We start from the raw sequence: 26,940 nt of genomic DNA, 5'->3' as shown, positions 1-26,940 counted from the left end.
ATGTTGTGATAGATGACTGATTTGATGGGCCCAGGAGGGGCTGTGTGATGTGATTGAGCTGTGGATATATGGATTGTGAATATAGAAGTGTGTTTTGAGCCATTTTGCAGGTTGGGTAGGTCCTAGGTATAGGGAAGACTCTGCCGGATTTTCGGCACGACTTAGGATGTACTTGGTCTTTTCTTGATTTGTATTGAGTCATTTGTATTAAATAATTGTAATGTAATTGTCAGGTGAGCCTTCTTCCTCCGCCCAGCCGCCACAGTGACCGTTATCAAGTCTGTGAGTAAAATATTAATTTTAATTGTAATTTCACTATTATTATATGTTCAAGCATGCCCATGCATCACTTATATGCATATATCTATGTAGATAAATTTTATGCACGATTTATGTTGCATTCATAACTGTGAAATTGCCATGTATGTTGCTGTGGTAATTTGGAGCAGAGTGCGTGCGTTGGCGTGCGTGTGATGTGGTGTGGACTATGGATAGGACGGGTAGTCACGGCTTGAGATCTTCGCTGGGACCCGATCCTTCGGGGGGTAGTCACGGCTTGAGTTCTTCGCTAGGACCCCCGATTTGGTTTATTAAACGAAAGTCCGGCTTGAGTTCTTCGCCGGCACCAGGTTGGATTTAAGAGAACTGTATAGGGGATCAGCTCCCATATATTATGATTGATACTACAGGGTGTGTGAGTGCTCCAAATTACCTTTTTGATGTTATGATGTGAAAATATTGTTGATGTTGCATTTCACTCTACATGGTGCATTAGTTTTAGATAGTTATAGAGATTATGGTTAAAATTGATATTTTACTCTCAGAGTCGAACGCTCACTCCTATTCAATATTTTTTCAAGCCACAGGAGGATATTTTTGAGGTTAACCTGCTTCCTTTCCTCGCAGGTTGTTTATCAATGTTTGTGTAATTTTATTAAATCTTAGAATTTCCACATGTGTTAGAAATATTTATTTGATTTGGGTCTGTAAACTAAATTATTATTGTGGACCTGTAAACTTAATATTCTATGCATGTTTGATGGATTGGATGAGAGAGCTGAGCTCCCATTTATTTTTATGCTGATGAGTATGTGGAGGGTGAGCTGAGCTCCCCAATTGAGTATTTACTGTGTTTACAGGTCGGGTGAGTCATAAACTCCCCGTTGGTAGGTCCATTTTATGGCCGGACTCTTTCCGGTTGATTTCTTGAAATTGGGTCCAAATGGGCCTTAGAGTGAGGTTAAGTGAATAGTTAGACTTACTACGGGCCTTGGGGGCTTTAGGCTGGTCCAGGTCCTAGTGTCGGTCCGGCCTATAGGTTGGGTCGTGACATAAAAAATAAAAGCTTTTCGAGTATAATGGTCATAGTTTCCTTATATTCGAAGATCGGATCACCAATTGACGTCTTTATTTAACTTAAACTCATAAAAATATATTTATCACTAAACTTAAGGTGATACTCAATAAAATAAATTATTAAATAATCTATCACTATTTTTATTATACTTTAAAATAAAAATAATATTTAATCATAATATTAACATGTGGAGTCAAATTGAGGTAAGGTAAAGCTATATAGGGCGTTGTGATTTTAACATATGCATGTTGATGTCATGCTAACGTGAACATGTCGTACCTATTTACCAGCATTAGTGGTCAACAGTCGTGCCCTAAAATCATTAATTTGCTGATTGGACAGTTAAAATAATGTTTAATAATATTACAAGTCTCACAAATGAATAAAAATTAACAATTTATGTATAGAAATGCTAGTTTTTTTTTTATATATATATTTTTCGATTAATAGCGTTTGAGGGATTGCTGAGTTAGATAGAGATTTAGATTTAGATTGTTGGTTTCTTAAGAAAAATTTCAATGGAAAATTGAGAGAAAACAATAAAAAGGATCTCTTTTAAAATTTTTTTTTTAAACTTTTAGAACCCATTATATGAAAAATATTAATTTATGATACAAAATCAATTATTAAAAAAATTATTATTTAATTTTTATTTTTAATAAAATTAATTATTTAATTCTTATATTTTAAAAAATATACTATTTAATTCATATATTTACTTTCCTTAAACTATTTAATCCTCCATCAAATTTTTCATTAGTTTATTAATAAACTATTATTTAATCTCTCTATTTTAAAAAAATTAATTAGTTAACCTTTATATTTTTAAAAAAATTATTATTTAATCTTTTTATTTTAGTAAAACTAATTAATGTATTCTTATATTAGAAAAATTTTTTTTTGAAGAATATATTATTTGATAAAAATAAAAATTGCTACATGAAGACTAAATCTGAAATTAATTTTTTTATTATTCAAGTATTTTTAATTTCTTGAATATTATTTTTATATTTTTCTCATAGTAAATAATTTTTTTTGATTATTTAGAAATTTAGAAAATTGATTGACCTTTGTGCACGAATAACTAGTACCATTTTTTACCAAATGATGAAAATTAGAGAGAGAACGAAGAGGAGAATAGTGTAAACAAGGGAGAAGAAACATAAAAGAGAAATAAGGGAGGATAATATAGAAATAAAGAGGATAAAATTAAAATAGTTTAGGTATAAAAAATAATTATAAAATTAAATAATAAATAAAACTAAATTATACAGACTAATTAATATATTTTTTAAAATATTAGGACTAACTAATTAATTTCACTAAAATAGAAAAGTTAAATAATAGTTTAATTGACATTATTAAAGAATATACTAAATAATTTAATAAAAATAAAATATAAAAATTAAATAATATATTTTTAAAATATAAATATTAAATAATTAATTCCGTTAAAACACATAAATAAATAGTAATTTTCTCTAAAAAAAATTGACCCATAAACGCTAATAGTGTCATTAGTAGAATATCATTTTTATACAAAATTTAAATCACATACCTTAAGTGCAAATTGTGAAATTATATGGTAATTTTATAATTTTTTTGACATGTTGACATCAAAATGACATTAATGTGATATCATCATTGTAGCAGCGTCACAGATTAAGTCTTTAAAGTGTTAACGGAGTAAATTACATAATACTATTGACATGATTTGAAGTGCATATCCTAAAATTTCAAAATACAAAATGGAATTATAATTTTTTTTTTCCTTAGTTTAGGTTTATTTGAGATATTGACCATTCTCATATCTAGTTGATTCATTTAAAAAATATATATACATATTTAATTAAATAAATTTTTTATTTTATTTTTCCCATTCCCTGTTCCACCTCTTTCTTTCCATCCTAAGCCCTACCTAGACATTCAACTAGTAATTTTCTAGGAAAGCCATCGATGACGGATATCAGAAACTTCAACCCAGTGGCTCTAGGCCCTATTTCAACATGGAAATGCCGAGGTGGAGCAACATCCTGGTTGAATTTGAGGGATATATATATATATATATATATATATATATATAAAATCAAAACCACAAAGAATAAATGTAGAAAATTTAAATTTTAAGGACAAATATAACACCACATGCTTAGCATGTGTAATTACCCTATTTGCAGCATTTCAAATACACTGTTTGCTTGCCTAGCCTGGCTTGATCATAACTCACATGGCAGATCCAAATTCAATTCCCCAGTCGCTCATTCCGTACTCAAAAAAAAAAAAAAAATCTATTTGCTTTGCTTCTACTTTTAAATGCAATTTGTCTTGGTTGCATTCTTTTTCTCCTCCGTCTATTTTACAGAGGATGAGGAACTCAAACCAGGTGAATATGTTTTCAAGAGTTTCTACAAGAGTGACATTTTAACACAACATAAAACATGATGACAAGAATTTGCATACCTTTTGAAGGGAAATTGTTTGAATTGACAAGTATATACAGATTACTGCCAGTAACTCCTCAAAATGTAAAGCTCTCATTGATGTGAAGCAGAAGAGTTGGGTTTGGCCGTCTCACTCTTGATCACCCGAGTGTTGTAAGATCCACAAAGTCTACATTTATGATATAACCAGTGGAAGCGTGCAGTGCCCTTTTGATCACAATCATTGCATAGTATGTCCTGCATTTGATGAATCTTAGACCTCCTCTGGGGTCATGCATAATCAGGATTATAAACCACCAAAATAAGGCTTATAATATGTATTCCCCGCTAATCATCATATATAATTTAGGGCTGAATTCAAGCCATGGTTTGAGTCTGGGCTAGGCTCTTGTATTTCCCACTTCCTCAGCTCTCTCAAGCTGACTTGAGCAACACTTTAGGCCTGGCCAACAGGCCAAACTGGACTGAAAACAGCGATTCCGGTTCAAGAGTTCAGTAGAACTGAAACCAAAACCGGAACCGGAATCGGAACTGCATGGTCCTTGGCAGTTCTAGTTCGATTTTGGTTTAATCAAATCCAGTGGTTGAATTTTTTTTCAAAATTGTTTTTAAGAGTATCCAATTTTAGCCCGGAGCCAAACCGATTAGTTAAGGTCCTACTCAAAGACAGTTTTGGTCAATCCAAATTTGACCAATTCCTGTCTGATTTTGATTCCAGATAAAATGGGTACCGTTTTGATTATGAACCAGCCTTTGGCCAAGTCTATTTTAAAATGACCAATCCAAGCTAAAGAGTTAAATACTTTGCGCTGCTTATTTACACCCTACTTGCTGCTGATCAAATTGACCATGATTATTCACCAACCAAGCAATCAATGGAAAATCAAAATTCATTCCAAAACAGCTTACGTAGTTAAATTTAAATTTCTCTTAGTTTGTTTCCCTTTCATCATTTTCTTTTTTAGATCAGTAAAAAGGTGTAATGTAATTCATTAACCTTGTTATTGAGTACATCTCAGAGGCAAAGAACCAGTTCTCTACCCAAAGATAACATGTTTTTGACACCAACTGCATCTTCAGAACTCCTTTGTGTTCTTTTCAGCAGAATTAAATGCAACAGTATGTTGACATTCACTATAGAGCTCAGTACCAGATAAAACATTTGTAGAGGCAATTGTACCTGATAACGGTCCCTGTATTCCTCTGGAAGCTCCTCTGCAGCCAATAACGCATCAAGCATGCCAAAGTATACCTGCGTTGGTTTACAACAAAAATAAAGATTAAAGGTAGGTTGTAAATCATTACTTCGTGTGTTTTGCAGCTAAATGGAACAAAAATGAGACACCAGACAAGTTTGCCATTTTTCACCAATGGCTGTTTGTATCAATATCAACCCACTCTCACATATACCACACAATTATAGAATTCTCAGAGGAACATTATTCCATTTTGTAGTTTCTTTTGTCGAGTCATGCAGCTTAGATTCAAAAGCCCAAGCATCGGCTTGAGTGACGATCATGTTTATGAGAGCTGGTCAGATAATTATATCAAAAATCAATTGCCTCATTCGATCGCTTATAGTTTTGCCAATGAAGATGAGTTGCAACTCTTTGTTAACATATAGTATTAGTATATATAAAAAAAAATAAATAAATAAATAAAAAAAAAAAAACAAATGGAGAGGGAAATGTTTGAAAGGCAAATATGTACAACCAAATATTATTAAATTATGAACAAAGAGGGACTTCTTAATATTTTATATTACTTAATTGCCTACAGAACTTCTTATGGTAAGAGTGCAGTTGAGTTGGGAAGGGCAAGGATTATCTCCTATTCTGTAATCTGAATCAATAAAACTCCAATGAAGAGGGAAAAATGCAAAATGAAAACCTTTCTTGATCTTTATTATTATTGAACTTCAAATAAAAAAGCCGTTGCCCCCTACTCAAGGTTTGGTCTCATATTCACTGAAAAATCAAAATTACCTATTCTAAGAGAACATAAATAATATATATAAACTTACATATATGTACCAAGTATTTTAATAATTCATCATTTCAGCTTAAACAATTTATTAATTACTATTCTCAATCTACATATTTCAAAAAGTAGATATTTTCACCACAAAATATTAGTTTCTTCAAAGTGAGGTTAGAGGAAAGTCTCCAGAGAAACCTATGAAAAAACTAGCACAAGGAGAGACAGATATTTACAAATTGGTAAAGATAAGGGAAAAGAAATGTCAAGAATTAAATTGAGTTAGGCACATAAGAGATGATGATGGGAAGGTTTTGATAAAGGAAGTGGACATTAAAGATGTGTAGAGAAGTTACTTTAACGGGCTTGTAATTCGTAGTAATTTAAGAATAAAATCTGCCCAAAAATTACAAAATGATTAACAGTTATCAGCTATTAACTAACCAAACCAGCCTGAATACGCTTAAATGAACATTTCTCTCTATCTTTATCTGGCACAACAATGATATAGAAATTCAACTTTCATCAAGTAAAATAAATAGAAAATTGCAAATGAAAACAACAGTAGTGAGGGAGTTTTCTCACCCCCATATCTCCTAAAGATTTGCTGCATATTGGGCAGGTGTAGTGACTGCAAGTGTATGCCTACAGCAGAGAGAAATTTCAACCACTCTGATTCATCTGAAGGAAGATAATTAAAGAAAGTATAGGACATGGACTGAAAGCAAAACTGTTAAGGGAAACAGAAACCTGAAAGCAAGCTGAATGCATGTAATGGCCACAAGGCAAAGCTCTGACTGTTGCACTAGAAGTGAACAAAAAATCACAGCAGATGGGGCAGTTTGTCTCTAAACCTTTTTCCAGGCACTTGTGATTGACTAACTTAATTCCCAAGCAACAGTTGCATGTCATGCAATGAAAGTAATCAATGCCAAGACCCCTCCCAACACGACATAAATTGCAAAAGGGGCAATGATATATGGTCCTGAAATAGCAAGGTGTCAATGACAATAAACAAAATATCTGCAAGCATTCATATAAAAGTTTATCAAGCTATACAGACAATAAATCTGGTCTTTGTAACCAGATCATGTTTGGGGCTTTCTATAAATGCTAACAAGGGCAACCAAAATTGCTGGCATCAATGTCAATCACCAATCTAAAATTTCTTTCAAGAGGAAGAAAAACAAGCTCTCAGGACACTAAGATATATTTTGGGCATCACGCTATAATATTACAAAACTCGCACAAACAAATAGTTCTTGAAGCTTCTTTTCAACAAAGAAAAAAGTTTAAGCTTCATAGCACAATGTATACCTGTTAATTAGCTTCTTTACATTTTCTTTTACAAAAGTCACACAAACAAATGGTTCTCGAAGCTTCTTTTCAACAAAGAAAAAAAGTGTAAGCTTCATAGCATAATGTATACATGTTAATTAGCTTCTTTATTTTTTCTTTCAGCCTGCCAAGATTCTAGTTCTCAGACTATCCATTTCTAGTGATGTTACTTCAGTTATTTTAATGAATAGCCAACCCATCAATCTGTCCTTGTCCTTGTACTTGTTATAAAATACAAAAAGTCCAATTTTCATTTTCCAACCAATTTTGCCTTTGAAGAATTCATGGTTATAACATGTGATGAACACTCGATAAATTATGCAAACTTCAGTCATGATGCACCAAGAGCATACTTTACAGCTTGATGCACATATCCAAGATCCAAAGATATTCCCACATCAATTAAAAGTAGAAAGCATAACCAAGTTGAGAAAATCACAGCATGCAGGTTGCGGACAGCCAAAGTTGTACCTAACTTTTGAAATTACTCCATCCTCCATTCATTAGACGAGTAGTATTATGGGCATCCCAATTATGCAAAAAAGGAAATTCGGAATAAACTTGAATTGCTGTCAACATGCTGAAGTAAAATGTTGTATTAACCTAGTAAAGTTCTTTTATTATTTCCATGAGTTTTTCCATAGAGAACAACCATTAAAGAAATCAAGCTCATTCAGGAGCAGGGAAATGAACAAGTTTTGATGTTTTGTCTACTCGTACAATAAAAAAAGTTCCTGGCACCAAAAAATTTTCTCAGTGTAGGGAAAAGGATCAGAATATAATAATAGCATGTTCTGTAATCACCCTACAATAGAATGTTTTATAATTATTAAGATAGGTACAGAACTATCTTACATTAGCAGCATCTTTGGAGAATTTATGAATCTTAAAAATATAAGGATATGCGAACACTTCTTCAATTTAGTAATATGCATATAAATCTGAGAGACAATACACAAAAAACACATCAAAAGTCAAATGTCAAAAGAACTATGAACTAAAACCTCAAGCTTGCAGGTGAGGGCCGACAAGTGGATTTTATACCTCTAAAACTAAGGAAAAAAACCAACTACAAGTTCAAACATGAGATATTCTCCCTAAAGTCTCCTACAGAAGCCACATGAGAAAAATAAAATTCTACTATAGCATCTGTCCATCAAGATCACTGAGTTTGATAATTATAAGAAAAAAGCTTCAGAACTTGTGTACCTTTCGTCATCAAAAAACTTGCATATATTGCAATAATACTTTGCCATCGAAAATCCACTACATTCAGGTGTTGTGCAGATTGGACCAACAGCCTGAATCTTCAGACAGAGCATGCACATCATTTCTAATGTTGCTTTTCTGCAATGAATCAGAAAAGCATCATGCATTCAGAAACTTCTGTCAAGATATTAAGTTCAATAAACAATGTCAAAAATTACCTATCCATTGAGTGATCGCTCACTTTGTCATGGCAAAATCTACAGGCAAACAAGTTGCCACAGCAAGCAGCACGAAGCTTACAGTTTCGCTTGTAGTGGTCACACCCGAATACTTGTTTCACCTGATCTCGAAATGATGGTGAGCATCCCATTATGTCATCAACGTTAGAAGTTTCACCTGACTTAGTTTGAGGTAATTTCTGCTGAGCAGCTATCCAGCGACTAAAACAAAATTTAACTAGAGATTAATTAAGACAAACAACAATAACCACAAAACAATAATAATAATAATAATAATAATAATAATAATAATAATAATAATAATAATAATAATAATAATAATGATGATGATGATGATGATGATGAAACACAACTGGAGAAAATTGTCATCTTAAAATGAACAATAAAATGATGATGACTATTAATATCTATGCATTTGCTAATTTTAAGGAAATTGAAGTAAATGAAGCATATAGGGTTCATTTGGAATAAATTATTTGCAAGAAAATAATTCAAAAGAATTCTCACACAATCATGCATGAATTTTATTTCTTTTAAAATGAAAAAGTTTTTAAGTTAAAAAGAATTAAATTCTTTCATTCCAAATATGAGAATTAATTAAAAAGAAATTAATTGAATTGAATTATTCCAAAATTCTACATTTCACATAAGGGAATTATAATTATCAAACTAACCTAGTCAAAAGATTTTGAACAAGGTATGCTTTTCTCCTTGGATCAAGAGTTGAGTCACTATAAACCCTTCTAATCTCAGACTCGAGCTCATTTTGATTCATACGGAAGATATCCTTCCACCCAGGCTTAAACATCTGATCACTTTGGTCCAAAGTCTTTTGAAACTCCCTGTCTAAGATAAGTAAAACTGAAATGAGTAGAAAACTTGCACAGAACAAAATGTGTGCTTGATAAAACTATTCAAAGCAACCTGAAACTGCACATTACTACAATGCAAGACTCTAGAAGCATTATACAAACCTTCTCTAGTAATGCGAGTCTCTAATGTCTCATTCTGCACAGATGATTCTGTTGGTCCTTTACAGTATTCATTAAGCCACTCATTAAACATTGTGTTTTTTGTTGCCTGCTTCCATGTGTCCATCATCTTGTTCTGCTCATCCTGAGTAAGAGCAGAAGTTACCCAGGGTAATATAGATTGAAGCACTTCAGCACCAGTAGTACCAATTATGCGGCCAACTATTTTGTCTTGCTCCTCAACTGAAAAATGCCTTACAAACAATGGCCACAACTCAAATTCTTCTCTCAAAATATGATGATCAAGAGAAACTCTTATAGATTTGCACATCCCTTGCAGCTTAGTGGCTAGTTCACCATACTTCAGTATACAATCATCACCATGTGCAACAGGAAGCTCCATGTTACTTCCTGTTGAATCCTCCATCATGTCAGCCCTTTGCAAGCTTTCATGAAGGTGTGAAAGCTCAGAAAGCACACATGAAATATCTTCAAACAATTTTTCCTCCTGCTTATGGTCCAGCATGTATGAATGACTCACATTATGTAGTGCCTCTTTGGATTCCAATGCTGGAAAAACAATATCATCCTCAGCATTACTATGAGCTCTGTAAAAGCCCCATAACAAACGGAATCTTCCAGTAAATTGCTGAAGAAGTGTCTCATCACAATCACTGAGCTTTCCAGATTCAATATCCAGATTCTCCAAGTCTTTGCTTATGGCTTTATGAAACTTAAATATTATATCAATTGGTCGTTCTATATACCCCATACCAGAGGAGCTATTATCTGCTTCCCATACAAAAAGACTGGAGTTAAGAGCTGGAGCATAAGAGCTGAAAGACAAGGACCGCAAAGACTTGGTAGTAGAAAGAGAACTGAGTCCCAGATTATTGTTGATCACTCCTAAACCTGGGACACAACAAGACTGATTAGTACAAGATGGTTCGTGGGAGCTTAGAGTTCCAGATGGATTGGGGGCATTGCTATTTTTGCATGATACAGGAGTGTTTCTTTTGGCTGGCCTTTTGTTGTCATCTCCACAAAGTGACACAGCTCGATCCTTGGAACAAAATCCAGAAGCAAATGCAGAGCGTGATCTAACAATATCTTCTTCAATATCATTTTTTTTAGCAGGACAACAACCAATTGCACTAGACAAACATAAACCCTGGTTACGACCCTTGCAAGCCCAGCCAGTAAAAAGTGTTACCAAAGCAGTATCTGATGATGGAGCTGAATCAAAATAAACACAATTTTGAGAAGATACATACAATGGTACAACTTCATCGAATAGAATAAATCTCATATGTAGCTATAACTATAAGACATGGATACAGAACCTGCTGACCACATGTTTTTTAGAAAATTCTTGGCTTCATCTTCAGTTAGTGACCCCACTAACCATGGCAAGACACGCTCGATCAACTTCAAGGGCATCACACATAAGCTTTGGTATAAAAGTTCCTTCTGCCTTCTGAAGCTAAAGTGCTTTTGGGCTAGTGGAAGAACCTAGATATGCAAGGAACTTAGCAGATAGTCTTCAAGAATCAAAGGGGATGTTTGGTGCTATTATTTCTGATTATGCAACATCCATATCAACTCCTTTCAGAAGGTGTTTAGTTTCTATTACCAGCTTAAAATTTGAAATATAAGCAGAAAAAGCAAAGTCATTATTAAACTTTCAGGAGCACTCCATGTATTATCATGTTCACTTGCTCCCACAGATGGCTCAGTCTGACTTTGCAGTACTAGTTCAATATTAAAGGAAACTAGGCATAACTTAGCAGTTCATAGACTACCAAAATCGCCAAAGAGAACTGTGACATCAATAAGGCAAGCTCACCTGAACTTCCTCATTGTAGAAGTGCCTTTGTATAGTTTCCATCATTTGGTCAGCGTGCAAGCATAACTTTGCATAAAAATCAGCAGCTGAATTAGAATTTGCACCTGCCATTTGAATACTTTCTATTAAACACTTAAACTCATTAAATTGACTTTCTTCTTCTCCATGCTCTTGGAAAAAAGAGAATTCTCCATCTATTGCAGGAAATATGACCTTGTCCTCACCAATACTGTAACCAGAAAAGTACAAATGCTTCAAATAAGATATTTATAAGACGCTTCATACATTGTCAAATTGGCAATGTTAGATGCTAGGGAACATGGCCTTTTTGTGAAAAAAAAAATGAAAAAGAAAAGAAAAATTATTCCTTGCAACCAAGCTCAAATTATCTATTAAGATATAGCCCAATTTGTTGATCCTTCACAATAATTGAGAAATGAGAACACCATTGGAGAAAACGAACATGAGAAATGCAAAAGGTGGAAAATTTTGGGTATCAATATGTAACATCATCAGCATTTGACAACAGCTCTCTGTCATTTTAAAGTCCTTTTGCCTATTGGTAATAATACAATTTAACAACATAAAATCCCTCCTTCTCCATATGTATGATAAAAATATCTCTCATGCAAAAGAACACAAAAGGCTACTTTAAAAAAAAAAAAAAAAAAAAAAAAAGGTATATGAAGTTTTGTGAAAAAACGAATAAAGTAAATATCTCCTTAGCTGCAAAGTGAAAAAACTGAAAGGAAATACCTGTGGAAGATGCAAACTTCAGCAATGAATTGCAACCGATCATCAAAGTCTGATATATTAGTAAAATCTCCAGAAAGTTGTATTTTTCTAGCTTCCTCAGCTATCTCATTTAATTCTCGTTTAATAGCATTATGCCAAAATAATATTTCATTTATTGGGTGTGTCCCAACAGTATCCGAAGCATCATTACTTGACTCCATATATTTCCTTTTCCCGATCTTGTATTGCTCGCATGCAGATGCCACATTATTGAATTCATGAATAATTGCACTAGCAGTAGAATTTGTACAGTATTGATCCTGAGGATTATTTATACAACTTCCAAATGTTTTTGTACCATTTCTCCCTTCCATCCAGGTGAAAATAATCTTCACAAAAAATACTTTTAATCAGCTATATGCATTTAGAAAAACACACGCCAAAAGAAATAAAATAATGAATAAAGAGTTGAACCTTCACCTGCTGAAGAAGCTTCTCTTCTGGGATTATCTTACTTAAGCACTTATGCATATCCTGGCATTCAACAGGTGAAATAGAAGATGCTAACCATGGCAACAACTCTGCCACCATGTCCACAGGAATGCTGCATACAAACTGCCAGATTAGAGATGACTGCTCTTCAAGAGAAAACTTCTCAATAAGCAAAGGAAAGACCTGACATAGTTAAGGAGAAAACCAATTAAAACATTTATGTTACATTAGCATCAAAATCAAGAGTCTAAATAGAAATTTATCAAAATTTTAGAGTCATTACTACCATGAATACTGTGAACAATTTTGGTAAAAATGTATAACCAGACCTCAATGGCACTATGATCTTTGCTGGAAACTAGATGGCATCTTACAAATTGATAAAATAGAGTTCAAAAAGAAGAAAATATTGAAGCCCGCGGCATCACTTTTATATAGTCAAGGAGCGAAGAGAGATTAAAGAGCTTAGATTCAAATTTTGCCAATTAGAAAGTCATCATAAGTGTTGCATAGATGGTCATATGACAATCAAGTAAGCACAAAACAAAAAATGATGCACAGGGAATTCCTGATGAACAGAAAATGCACACATGGAGAAACTGTTTGATCAAACAAGTTGATACATTTACCTATTTGTGTATACCTGATTTGGTATCATTGCCTTCTTTTTTCCCCCTTCCCTCTTGCACTCAAAACCCTAGATTTCACTTCAGAAGGCCATGGTAGCAGCACCACAAAAGCGGGCTGTCACATGCTATGTAATGGTTCAACTACAACCATTATTATTATTATTTTTTTTTTTTTAATTTCAAAGAGACAAAGACTAGTAAATTATCTAGCGCATAAAAATTTTCATGAACTTGACTAAAAATGAGGCTAATGTTTCTAATGAACTTTGACAATCTTTATTCAAAGTAAAACTTGTTCTAGTTTAACTAATTATTTGCTAAGATACTTTCAAATAATATCATTTGGCTTTCATATTTAGAGTTAACAAATAAATTTAAAAAAAGACTGACAACTGCCAATAAAAGTATCATACGAAAGTGGCAAGTTATTTTCATAGGAACCCAAATAAGGAAGGAAAATTTCTGAAACACTTAAAATAAAGTGTAACAGGTCATTAATGGTTTTATTGGCCTTTATGGTGGTGACTTGGAAAGGTGCATTATGTAACACCTGTAACATAGAAGTAGCTATAAAATTACACTATGTAATGACTGTTTTCTGTGAGAACAATGGAGAGAGAGAGAGAGAGAGAAAGAGAGAGAGAGAGAGAGAGAGAGAGAGAGATTTGGGAGAAAATCTGTATATATCATTCATTCACAACTATACAAGTGTGTATATATATATATACATGTTACAAATAGAAAGTTGACTCCTAGTATACTACTTAAAAACAGCAGCCGATAACTATTATACTTAAGAAGTGTAATCCTATTAAACTACTCAAATACAGTAGATAACCTAAGCAGATAAGAGACAATCTCAACACTCCCCATCAAGCTAGAGCGTACATATCATATGCTCCAAGATTGTTGTAAATATATTCGACCCGAGATCCTCAATGTGACTTGGTGAAAACATCTGCTAATTGGTCATTTGAATTAACGAAACTGGTAGCAATACACCTTGATTTGATCTTTTGTCTAATAAAATGACAATCTACCTCTATATATTTTTTTCTTTTATGAAAACTGAATTTGAGGCAATATGAAGGGCAGCTTGATTGTCACATATTAGCTTCATTTGTTTAACTTTCTCACACTTTAACTCTTGAAGAAGTTGTTTTAATCAAATGAGCTCACAAGTTGCTAAAGCCATAGCTCTGTATTCTGCTTCTGCACTTGACCTGACAACTACATCTTGCTTTTTACTCTTCTCGGATATTAAATTCCCTCTAATCATAATGCAATATCCTGAAGTAGATTGCCTATCTGCAAGAGAACCTGCCCAATCTACATCAAAGTACCCAACAACTTGTGAATGACCCTTATCTTCATACAATAGACCTTGTCTAGGAGATCCTTTGATATACTTGAGAATGGGAATTACTGCATTGCAGTGATCACTACATGGAACTTGGAAAAACTAACTTACCACAATAACAGCAAATGAGATATCTAGTCGTGTTATTATAAAATAATTTAGCTTGCCCACCAGCCTTCGATATCTACCAGGATCTTCTAATGGCTCCCCCTGTCCAAGAACAAGTCTGACATTTGGATCCATGGGAGTGTCTACAAGTTTGCAATCTATCATACCTGTCTCTTCAAGTATATCCAAAGTAAATTTCCTTTGGAAAATAGCAATACTCGTTATAGATTGTGTTACCTCAATTCCTAAAAAATACTTCAATTTGCCCAAATTTTTAGTTTGAAAGTGATTGAACAAATGCTGTTTGAGTTGAATGATCCCATCATGGTCATTTCCTGTTATGATTATGTCATCAATATAGACTACTAGATAAATGCATTTACCATTAGCATGGCGAAAGAACACCAAATGATCAGCTCCACTCCTACTCATTCCAAACTGCTGGATCACAATACTGAACCGTCCAAACCATGCCCTTAGAGACTATTTCAGACCATACAGTACACGTCATAAAGGGCATACCAAACCAGACTCCCCCTGAGCAATTACCCTAGTGGTTGGTCCATATATACTCCTCAGACAGTTCCCCATATAAAAAGGCATTTTTAATATCTAGTTGATGAAGTGGCCAGTGATGCATTGCTGCCAAAGAGATAAGTAGATAAACTAATGCAATTTTAGCAACTGGAGAGAAGGTATCACCATAATCAATGCCAAAAATCTGAGTATAGTCTTTGGCAACTAGACGGGCCTTCAACCGATCAACCTGTCTAATAGGGCTCACTTTCACAATAAAAACCCAGCAACATCCAACAACAAATTTATCCTGTGGCAATAAAACTAACTCCCAAGTACCATTATTATGGAAAGTAGTCATTTCCTCTATCATGGCATCTCGCCACCGTGGATGTTCAAATGCTTCTCTAATAGTCTTAGGTATGAAAACAGAAGATAAGTTAGAAACAAAAGCATAATAGGATGGTGATAAATAATGATAATTGAGAAAATTAAAAATGGGATGAGGGTTGCGAGAGGAACTACCTTTGCGAAGGGCGACGAGAGAAGATGCAGCACTTATTGAAGGCATGACTGAATTAGGTGACGGAGGAATAGATGATGAGTCATCAAAAGCAGCCAGTGTCTGTATCATGAAGAGAAGTACATTGGTGTTAACAGGAAAATGAGGACGACGGGAGTAGACTTAGAGAGAAGGAGGACTAGAAATATGGATTTGTGATGGAGAAAGAAATGGAAAAGGTAAAACATCAAAAATGAGTCTTTTTATTGTAGTGTTTGGTGAAAATATGGGGATGTTTCAAAGAAGGTTACATCTACTGAGATAAAATATTTGTTGGTTGTTGGATCATAACATTTACAACTTTTTTGAAAATAAGGAATATCCTAGAAAGACACATTTAACTGATTTAAGTTAGAGTTTGTCTTTCCCAGGGGTGTGAGCATGAACAAAACAGGTACAGCCAAACACACACAATGGTAGAGGTTGGGGATCTTGATCTAAAAATGGAATTAAGTGAGGACTTGATGCTGCAACACAGAAAAAGGCATTCGGTTAATTAGATAACAAGCTATAAGAACAGCATCTCCCCAAAAACGAAGTGGAACATTATAGTGTACAAGTAGGGTACAGGCAATTTCAATAAGATGCCGATTTTTACGCTTGGCGACTCCGTTTTGTTATGGAGTATATGCACAAGAGGTTTGATGAGTTATTCCCTGGGAAGACATAAAATTGGTGAAAGAAAAAGATAAGTATTTTTTTGCACTATCACTACGTAATACCTTAATTGTGACACCAAATTGATTATGAATTTCAGCATAAAATTTTAAAAAATAGAAAACAATTCATAACAATGTTTTATTAAAAATACTCAACTGCAATGGGAATAATCATCAATAAAAGTAACAAAATAATAAAATGCTAAAGTTGAACTGACATGACTTGGGCCCCATATGTCTGAGTGAATAATATCAAATATAGATGTGGCCCTGTTATTGACTCACTTGGGAAAGGAGGCTCAAGTTTATTTTCCAAGTTGACATGACTCACATTGTAAAGAAAACAATTAAGAAAGACTAGGTACTTGTTTTTAAAGTTTGGTGAGACTTGGATGACCCAAACGGCTATGGAGAAGATCGGTGGATGCAGCGGAAGTAAGAGCAACTGGTGATCTTGAAGTGAATAGATGATATAATCCTTGTGACTCATATCTTGTTCCAATCATCTTCCTTGTATCCCAGTCCTCTACAATAACAGAGTCAACCATAAAAGTGACAGAACAATCAAGATTTTTGGTTAATTTGCTAATGGATGGAAATCAAATTGTATGGACATTTAGGTACAAATAAAACTGACTTTTAAAGAAACAGAAGCAAAAGGTTGAACTTCTCCTATTCTGTTAATCACAGTTTGTGAGCCATTAGCCAATGTAACTTTAGAGGAAATTGAAACAGATACAAGATCAGAAAAAATGGTTTTATTACCAGGCGTATGATCTGATACACCGGAGTCTAGTATCCATGATCCAATGGGTGTAGACTTGATCAGATAAGTAAAAGAATTACCAGAGTTAGAAGTGCCAGATGAGAATGACTGTTGTTTAGCAGCTTGATACTGTAAGTACTCATTGTAGTCAGCTCCGTTAAGACAACGGAATTGGACTGTTGATCTTTCACATCAGGTAATGGAAGAAGTCCATCCCCATGGGTCTGAGCCACATGAGCAACATGTCAGCTTGTGTTAGATTGATTGATGCGTGGTGGTCAGCCATGCAACGTCCAACAAGCATCTCGAGTGTGGCCATTTTTGTCACAGTAGGTACAATGAGATTTATAGCCTCTTCCTTTCCCTTTTTGGAAACCACCCAGTCCCAACTAATTGCCAGTTTGCACAATTAACACAGATGTCTCAATTTCATTAGTATCTGTTGCATTTAAAAAAAATACGCAATAATCGAGCAGAGACATCTACCAAAGAAGGAACAATGGAACCTGTTATGGAAAGTCAATCATTATATTATTTCTGTGTATATTCTGTATTCTGTATTCCTATTTAGGATTTTTTATTTAGGATTTCTTCCTAATTAGTATAACACAATTATAGGAATCAATTGTATATAAATACCCATGTACAGATTAATTGAAATATATGAGAATTATCTCTTTCTACATGGTATCAGAGCAGGTCATCTATCTAGGGTGATTATTTGCTCTCACCACCCAGCTCAGGAGAGACCTTGACCGCCGACCGGCCGTTTCGACTCCGATCAACATTGCCAGCGTCGCCTCAATCCCCTCATTCCACCACTTGTGTCTTTGTTGCACGATCGATTACACCATTAAAGGACTTCTGAGGTTTGGCTCTCAGATCTTATTTCGGTATTTGCTTGATTTGTGATTTTGGATTATTTTGTTGCTGTCAGCACTTTGGATTAGCGTTTCGGTTAGTTTTCTTTGTCTCAACAAATGGCAGACAATAAGAATGTTATTTCTGATGTGATTCCGATGATGACTAAGATCACGGAACACAAACTTAATGGTTTGAATTATCTGGAGTGGAGTAAGACTGTTAGGGTCTATTTGCGTAGCATTGATAAGGATGATCACCTTACTAAGATGATACACAACAAACTTGGCTAAGGGAGGATGCTCGGTTGTTTTTGCAGCTTCGGAACTCGATTCACAGTGAGGTAATTAGTTTAATTAATCACTGTGAATTTGTTAAGGAATTGATGGATTACTTAGATTTTCTGTATTCTGGTAAAGGGAATATCTCCCGTATTTATGATGTTTGTAAGGCATTCTACCGTGCTGAGAAAGAGAATAAGTCTCTCACGGCTTATTTTATGGATTTTAAACGGGTATATGAGGAACTTAATGTATTGTTGCCTTTTAGTTCTGATGTGAAAGTTCAGCAGCCCAACGAGCAACGGCTGTTATGAGTTTTCTTGCAGCCTTCCTTCGAGTATGAGCGCTAAATCTCGATTCTTTCGATTACGAGATTTCCTCTTTGCATGAAACATTCACACGGGTCCTTCGTGCAGAGTACCCAATCTTCACTGCCAAGAGTGCTCTTATTAGCCGTAATCCAAATGGACAACGAGGTAATAGAAGAGGAAGTAGAGGAGGAATTACAGCAATGTAGTAATCAGCGTAATGAAGAGGCTAGTTCTAATCAGGACTCAAGAGGAGTCATTTGTTATTATTGTCATGAGCCTGGCCATACAAAATATAATTGTCCGCAACTTCAGAGGAAAAATCAGCGATCACAGATGGCAAATATGGCAGTAGAGGATTCTACAGTATCTTCCTCTGAGAAAACTGTTTTGGTATCCGCAGAAGATTTTGCACAGTTTTCCCAAAGATCGTGCATCTCTAAAGCCTACGGTTCCCTATCATCGCGATCATTGAGTCAGGTAAATCCACTACATGCCTTGTGTCTTCCTCATCCAAATGGGTTATTGATTCTGGTGCAACAGATCACATGACAGGTAATTCTAGTCTTCTATCTACTTTTCAGTCTAATCCTACTTCCTCTACTGTTACTTTAGCTGATGGTTCTACTTCTTGTGTCATGGGTTCTGGAACTGCGAATCCGACTTCGTCAATTTCTTTGTCATCTGTTTTGTGTCTACCAAATTTCTCTTTTAATCTACTTTTTGTTAGTAAACTTACTCGTACTTTAAATTGTTCTATTTCCTTTTTACGATCGTGATTTGTTTGAGGATCTTACGACGGCGATTATTGGTAGAGGACGTGAGTCAGGTGGTCTCTACATTCTGGAAAATCATGTACCGCGATCGCTTGTTTGCTCCAGTACCTTAACACCTCTTGAAGCTCATTGTAGATTGGGTCATCCTTCTTTTTCTACCATGAAGAAATTGTGTCCTCGATTTGATCTTTATCAGTACTAGAATGTGAGTCGTGTCAGTTTGCAAAACATCATCGTTTGCCTTCTGTGTCTAGAGTCAATAAACGGGCTTCATCCCCTTTTGAGTTAGTTCATTCTGATGTTTGGGGTCCTTGTTCTGTTACTTCTAAAACTGGATTTCGTTATTTTGTTACTTTTGTTGATGATTACTCTCGTGTTACCTGGTTATATTTAATGAAGAATCGTTCTGAGTTGTTTTCTATCTTTTGTGCCTTTTGTAATGAAATCAAAACTCAATTTAATATTTCTGTGCGCATATTAAGAAGTGACAATGCTAAAGAATATTTTTCAGCACAATTTCAGTCTTATATGAAACAAAATGGCATTCTTCATCAGTCTTCCTGTGTGGATACCCCATCCCAAAATGGCGTGGCCGAAAGAAAAAATCGGCATCTTCTTGAGGTAACTCGTGCTCTTCTTTTTCAGATGAAAGTTCCTAAACACTTTTGGACGGATGCAGTTTCTACGGCATGTTTTTTGATCAATCGTATGCCTTCTTCTATCCTTAATGGAGATATTCCTTATACTGCTTTGTTCCCTACAAAATCTTTGTTTCCCGTTGAACCCCGTATTTTTTGTTGTACTTGTTTTGTACGTGATGTTCGTCATGAGTTACTAAATTGGATCCAAAGTCTCTCAAATGTGTCTTCCTTGGGTACTCCCGGATCCAAAAAGGGTACCGTTGTTTCTCTCCTACTCTTAATCGTTATCTTGTTTCTGCAGATGTCACATTTTTTGAGTCCACTCCATTTTTTTCTCAATCATCTGTGTATGAGAGTCAGGGGGAGGAAGATGATATCTTAATATATACTGTCCAACCAATGTCTAGTCCTCTCTCACAGCCTATTTCTTCCGTCTCTAGACCTACTCGGCCTCCCGTTGTTCATGTTTATTCCAGGAGATTGGAGATTCCTGACTCAGATCCTCCAACAGCTACTTCTTTGGGAGTTACTGTACCTCATACTGATGATGATTCTGATCTTGACTTACACATTGCTCTTCGTAAAGGTAAACGCGTTCATGTACTTACCCTATCTCTTCTTTTGTTTCTTATAATCAATTGTCTTCTTGTTCTCGGTGTTTTGTTACTTCTTTAGACTCTATTCCCATCCCTAATCATTGGTGAGGCCTTTGTCTCATCTGGCTGGTGTCTTTGCTATGAAAGAGGAAATGGAGGCTTTAGATGCTAATGGTACATGGGAAGCTGTTGCCTTGCCCACCGGTAAGAAAGCTATTGGTTGCAAATGGGTGTTCTGATGAGGTAAATCATGATGGTTACGTGGCTAGATTAAAAGCACGTCTAGTAGCAAAAGGATATGCTCGGACATATGGGGTTGATTACTCGACACTTTTTCTCCTGTAGCTAAACTTACTTACATTCGCTTGTTTATCTCTTTAGTGACTACATATGATTGGCCCTGCACCAATTGGATATCAAGAATGCCTTCCTTCATGGTGATCTTCGGAGGAGGTGTATATGGAGCAACCACCGGGTTTGTTGCTCGGGGAGTTGGGTAAAGTTTGTAGGCTTGGAAGTCTCTTTATGGCTTGAAACAAAGTCCTAGGGCCTGGTTTGGGAGATTCAAGAAGCGACAGAATTTGGTATGCAAAAGAGTAAGTGTGATCACTCGGTATTTTATAAGCAATGAGGCTGGTCTAATTCTCACGGTAGTCTATGTGGATGACATTATCATCACCGGGAGTGACTCTGCAGTATTTCATCTCTTAAAACCTTCCTCCAAACCCAGTTTGGACCAAAGACTTGGGATTATTAAAGTATTTTTGGGTATTGAAGTTATGAGAAGTAAGAAGGGTATTTTCTTGTCTCAAAGAAAATATGTCCTTGATCTATTGAGAGACAGAAAATTAGGTGCTAAGCCTTGTAGTGCACCAATGACTCCAAATTTACAAGCATAGCGAGGATAGTGAGTTGTTTGAAGATCCAGAGAGAGATCAGGAGATTGGTAGGAAAATTGAACTACCTTATTGTCACTCGTCGACATTGCTTATGCCGTTAGTGTGGTAAGTCGGTTTATGTCTTCTCCAAGCTGTTGCTCATTGGGAAGCCTTGGGACAAATCTTGTGCTATCTGAAGGAGCTCAGGAAGAGGTTTGTTATATGGTAATCATGGGCATTTGAATGTTGAATGTTTTTCGATGCCGACGGGCTGGATCTAAGATTGATAGGAGGTCAACTCTTTGGATATTGCGTTTTTATTGGAGGAAATTTGGTGTCTTGGAAAAGCAAGAAGCAGAGTGTAGTGTCTCGATCTAGTGCTGAATCAGAATACCGAGCCATGGCACAATCAGTATGTGAGGTAATGTGGATATTTCAATTACTAGATGAGACAGGTTTTAAGACCCCCCAGCCTGCGAAATTGTGGTGTGATAATCAAGCTGCTCTCCATATTGCTTCTAATCCGTATTTCATGAGCGGACCAAACATATTGAGATTGATTGTCACTTTGTTCGTGAAAAGATTCAACAATGATCATCTCAACAGACATATCAAACCGGAGAGCGATTAGGAGATATTTTCACAAAAGCTCTGAATGGAGCTAGGATTGACTACATTTGTAACAAGTTGGGCATGATTAACATCTATGCTCCAACTTGAGGGGGAGTGTTATGGAAAGTCAATCATTATATTATTTTTGTGTATATTCTGTATTCTGTATTCCTATTTAGGATTTTTTATTTAGGATTTCTTCCTAATTAGTATAACACAATTATAGGAATCAATTGTATATAAATACCCATGTACAGATTAATTGAAATATATGAGAATTATCTCTTTCTACAGAACCCATCAAGATTTGGTCCCGTGAAGGACCCAGATCAGATTGAAGCCCTATCAAAGCCAAGAACATGAATAACTTGTCTCGTTGTTGCTCTTGCGCAGTAATGCTGTCAGAGAATGGCATAAGAGAATTAAACTCATCCTTTAGTGTTTCTATTTTCCCTAAATAACCCGCCATAACTTGGTGATTTTGTTGGAGGTGGACAATATCTAAGGCAACTTTATATATACGTTGTATGTCATTAGTATATAAAGTCTTAGCCTTAGTCCATACCTTATGACAGGTTTTACAAGACTGAAATAATGTGAGTAATTTAGGGCCCAAGGAATGCTAATTGGTTCTATCTGTTGCAGCAATTTCACTAGCATCTTTAACTAGATGATCATCATAACCTTGTCCCATAAACCACAACTCTACTGAGGCTGACCATAACACATAGTTGTTGCTACCTTGTTATTTAATAGTAATAATTGTTGGAGAATTAGAAAAAGAAGAAAAAAATTGGCTTAGAGTCACCTGAATTGGAGGAATTTCCCATTTAATTCATGTTGAATACTGCTGGAGATCTCATTAGAGAAGAATAAAACCTTAGAACAGGTCTGAAATATCAATTATCCACACCAAGGCTGCTATTTTTGGTTGAATGAACAGTAATCGCAACTATTGTTTGGAGAAGCCCAAAAGAAAAGAAGAAAAATAGGTGAAGGCGCAAGGCTAGGATGAGGCACCTTCCTCAGGCTAGTCTGCCAGTGCAAGATTCGGTGAGAGGGGTGCCGGGAAAATGCGTCATGCGCTGGCACATGTTGCGACGCTGGAAAGGAAGTGGCAGCGCGTGGTGATCAACGGCAGGGATTCTAGTGCTGGCCTTCTGGGTTTTGAATCACCAACGGTCAGGGAGCTTATCCGGGCTAGTGGTGTAATCCACCTTCCTTCGGCAAACAATGAACTAAGAATGACAGTGCCAGTACTCTATTTCTTCCCTTTTTTTATTTGAACAATGACAAAGGAAAGATGAGGCCCTTTTTAAGATCCGATACCATGTGAGAATAATTGAGAGAGAGATATTGGGAGAAAATCTATATATGTCATTCATTCACAACTATACAGGTATATATATATATGGGATAAATTTCAACAACTGTACCTGAACTTATATAGTTGTAACACTACAGTCCTTTAACTTTAAAATGTAACATAAAACTCTATAAACTTTCAAATTTTGCACAGTAAAATTCCTCTTACTTTCAATTACTGATTTTTCAGTTAGAAACTGATGTGAATAGCTCCCGCATGACACTTAGTCAATATTTCTCTCTCCTCTCTTATGCAAAGTGTAAAATTATTTTCTTTACACATGAAAAATTATTCTGCCTATAAAGAGAAAAATGACTCAATTTACACATGGCTTTGAGAGAGAAAAGAGAAATACTGACTAAGCTCTATGTTGGAACTGTCCAAGTCAGCGTCTCACTGAAAAACTAGTAATTGGAGGTTAGAGGGATTTTAATGTGTAAAATTTGAAAGTTGATGGGATTTTATTTTACATTTTTAAAATGAGGGACTGTAATATTACAACTAGATAAGTTCAGGGATAATTGTCAAAATATCCTATATATATGTTACAAATAGGAAGTTGACTCCTATTATACTAATTTAACATAGCAGCAGATAACTATTATACTTAGGAAGTGTAATCCTATTAAACTACTCAAATACAGCAGATAGCCTAAGTAGATAAGAGACAATATCAACATTTTCAAATCCAAATCTTTTATTACTCAACTCAACTCAACTCAACTCAACTAAATCTTTATCCCAAAAATTTCTCTTTTATTACTCAAAAGAGAAAAATATTACTTTCTTTTTTTCTTTTGATAAATTAATTTACTATGTTTCCAAACTTGAATGGGTGTATGAACAAAATGCAATGTATTTCAGAGCTGCTGTCTAAATCTCAGTCTACAATTCTACTTATTAAGCCTCAAGCAAGATCCGCCTTTTAACAAAAGTAAGCTAAATATTTTTGCAGAGAAAATAAAAATAGAACCATGAATAACCCATTGGCTATTTGCACAACCATTTTATTTTAATTTCATTGATGGAACGAACATGGAAAACTGCAGTTTGATACCTGGTGCTGTTACGAAGGGAAAGATCTGTCAACTCCTTTATTCAAATCTATTGTCTCTTCTCAAAATTGTTCTCTCTATAGATAATATCCCAGTATGAAAGTCATCTGTCTAATCTATATGGCATCTCATTATGGTAGATTGAATCAACTACAAACAGGAGTTTCTAACTTATGTCTAATGGAATTTCAAATTACACTTTCGTCGTGCACAGTCATGCCAGATTTGGTGCAGAAGGCAGAGTTACTTTTGCCTCGTAAAATTTTCATTTCAACATTTTTCAAGATTAACAGTTTTAATATTGGCAAGATTTGATTTTAAGATGTAATTCTTATAAAAAAGATTGTATAGACAGCTGTTTGCGAATAGTATCTTACCTTGTCAAAAGGCATCCATGTATAGGATGCCATATGATATCTACCTACAACGTCCAAAATTCATCTTCACAGGCACATTTTATATCCACAGCTATCAAGCCAAGCCAAAATCATGAGAAATTAAAAATATTCAAGCCATCCATACATGTGGAGAATGAGAACCCTAAATATTATGAATAAGTTTCTTAAATCCATAAGCAAAATAACTACAAATTAATAATTTCATGTCAATTATAATATTATAATTTTTTAGGTACTAGTAATGTGTATCAAATCCTCAAACCCACAACTGTCAAGAAAAGGTATATACCTGATATTAAGCTTATTGATTTTTCCATTTTTTCTTCCCTATTGTTATTATGGACCATTACTCTAAAGAGTTTGCTCAATAAACAGTCTAAATATGAGGATAAGATATAAAATGATTGAAATGAAACCTGACCTGTTCCTCTTCCTTTGCCATGTGCTGAATAAGTGATGTCTTAAGAGCTCCTGTGCAAGATGCTAATTCCCTTGGGAAACTTTCGTCATTTTCCATATAAGAATTTAGCAGCTCAAATAATTGATCAAAGAGACTGCTTTCACCCTTGTGCTCAAGTGAGTATGTTTGTGCCACATTCTTGACACGCATGTCAAGAGCCGGAAAAATAACCTGCATTTTCCAAATATTATGCCATCACGTCTAATGTCTGTCGCAGAATAAGAAATAAGATATTAAAAAAACTAGAAAGAGAAGAAAGCAGCAGTGTCAGTTAAAGACTGCTTTCTGACATAAATCCACCAGATGTTATTAAGGCAAGTCATATATAAGAGTTCAGGAAAGCCTCTTGAAATTAGGCTTTCTATAAGCAAGAAGCAGCCAACAGATGCCAAAAGGATTGGTTTCATGGATCAGATTCTAAGTTCTATGCAATGAGGAAATCCCAATACGAACTTCATATTTTACAAACATGTTCATAATTTTTTGCTCATAAAAGTTCATAATTTTTTGCTCATAAAAATACAGGATATAAATCTAACGACCATTTTCCACAAGCATATTTTGACTATCATTAAATCCATAATATTTTACATTTTCTAAATAATCAGTTGTGCATAAAATAGTGGAGAATAGCAAATTTGAACTGCTTCTTAACTGAAGTAAATCAGACCCAAGCCCAGCTTCTCAAAATATTACAAGCAAATATTTCAGAGTTGTTATAATCAGGAGAACATCCCACACAATTATGTGAATAAAATGGGTAGGAAACTAAAAATCTCATCCCAAAAACAAGTACTTAAGCATAATAAAAATGTCAGAAAATACGCAACAATAGTGTGTGAATTGTATGTGAAGTAACAAGCATACTTTTTGACGGGAAAAGCACTGAACGCATCGGCTCTCACGAATTATATGGTAAAAGCATTAGATTTTTTTCTTACAATTAGAAACCAGAAAAAGGAACGACAATACAGAAGGAGAATAGGCATGATTTTGAATTGGTACCTCGTCTTCGGCATAGCAATGGTGCTTGTAAATGAACATGAGAAAACGATAGCGTTCAAAGAGAGAGCGAACATCGACGGTCTGTCCAGTGGCAAAGGCCATGGCCAATCGGTGAAGCGAATCAAGCTCATTACGTATGGCCTTGTGGAAGTATAGAAATATAAGAATCGGCGATTTTTTATCGCTGCTCTCCAAACCACCCTTCGACTCCACCTTCTTCGCCGAGTTCGACAATATTATTCCTTCTCCTCCCTGCAATTCCGGCAACGGCGAAGCCATTTCTCTCTCTCACTCTCTAGTCTCTGCAACTTGTTTTTACGACTTCTGGCTCTACGTGCAATCGTATCGTCAAAAGGCGCCCTCTCTCTCTCTCTCTCTCTCTCACACGCTAAATTTGGATTTTAATTTTTTTTTTATGTTTATTTTATTTATTGTTTGTTCAACTAAAACGACAAAGCGAGAGGTTTCAACGTTTGTTAGTTTTGGTTTGGCTGCAAA

The 26,940-nt window shown here is 35.0% G+C and overlaps 1 protein-coding gene across 9 annotated transcripts; it reads right to left on the bottom strand.

Annotated features, from left to right (window-relative positions):
- Window positions 1–3,459: 3,459 nt before the first annotated feature.
- Window positions 3,460–26,940, bottom strand: LOC110638891 (zinc finger protein BRUTUS). Of its 9 annotated transcripts, none has more exons than XM_058136580.1 (16): window positions 22,456–23,517; window positions 17,286–17,711; window positions 16,805–16,965; window positions 15,744–15,843; window positions 12,594–12,788; window positions 12,135–12,502; window positions 11,379–11,607; window positions 10,876–11,044; window positions 9,536–10,768; window positions 9,236–9,407; window positions 8,541–8,762; window positions 8,323–8,460; window positions 6,526–6,760; window positions 6,361–6,420; window positions 4,979–5,050; window positions 3,460–4,035 (listed from the first exon to the last, which is right to left on the bottom strand). In XM_058136580.1, exons 5-16 carry the CDS (start codon window positions 12,702–12,704, stop codon window positions 3,892–3,894), a joined length of 3,153 nt encoding a protein of 1,050 aa, XP_057992563.1. In that variant the 5' UTR covers window positions 12,705–12,788; window positions 15,744–15,843; window positions 16,805–16,965; window positions 17,286–17,711; window positions 22,456–23,517; the 3' UTR covers window positions 3,460–3,891. The 9 variants fall into 9 exon arrangements, with proteins under 9 accessions (XP_057992563.1, XP_057992568.1, XP_057992561.1 ...); XM_058136585.1 differs by having other exon boundaries at window positions 16,805–17,711; window positions 22,456–22,556; window positions 22,967–23,517; XM_058136578.1 differs by having other exon boundaries at window positions 16,805–17,711.

The sequence above is a fragment of the Hevea brasiliensis genome, chromosome 2 (genome assembly GCF_030052815.1).
Source record: "Hevea brasiliensis isolate MT/VB/25A 57/8 chromosome 2, ASM3005281v1, whole genome shotgun sequence".
NCBI classification, from domain to species: Eukaryota; Viridiplantae; Streptophyta; class Magnoliopsida; order Malpighiales; family Euphorbiaceae; genus Hevea; species Hevea brasiliensis.
Note: the sequence above shows the minus strand (reverse complement) of the source record. Positions and strands in the feature narration are given on the sequence as shown.

Coding starts and splice junctions, on each gene's coding strand:
- LOC110638891 (XM_021789610.2), bottom strand. CDS start 26,721: ATGGCTTCGCCGTTGCCGGAATTGCAGGGAGGAGAAGGAATAATATTG. Junction 6,421..6,525: donor TGCATTCAGCTTGCTTTCAG/GTTTCTGTTTCC, acceptor TCTCTGCTGTAG/GCATACACTTGCAGTCACTA. Junction 5,051..6,360: donor AATCTTTAGGAGATATGGGG/GTGAGAAAACTC, acceptor AAACCAACGCAG/GTATACTTTGGCATGCTTGA.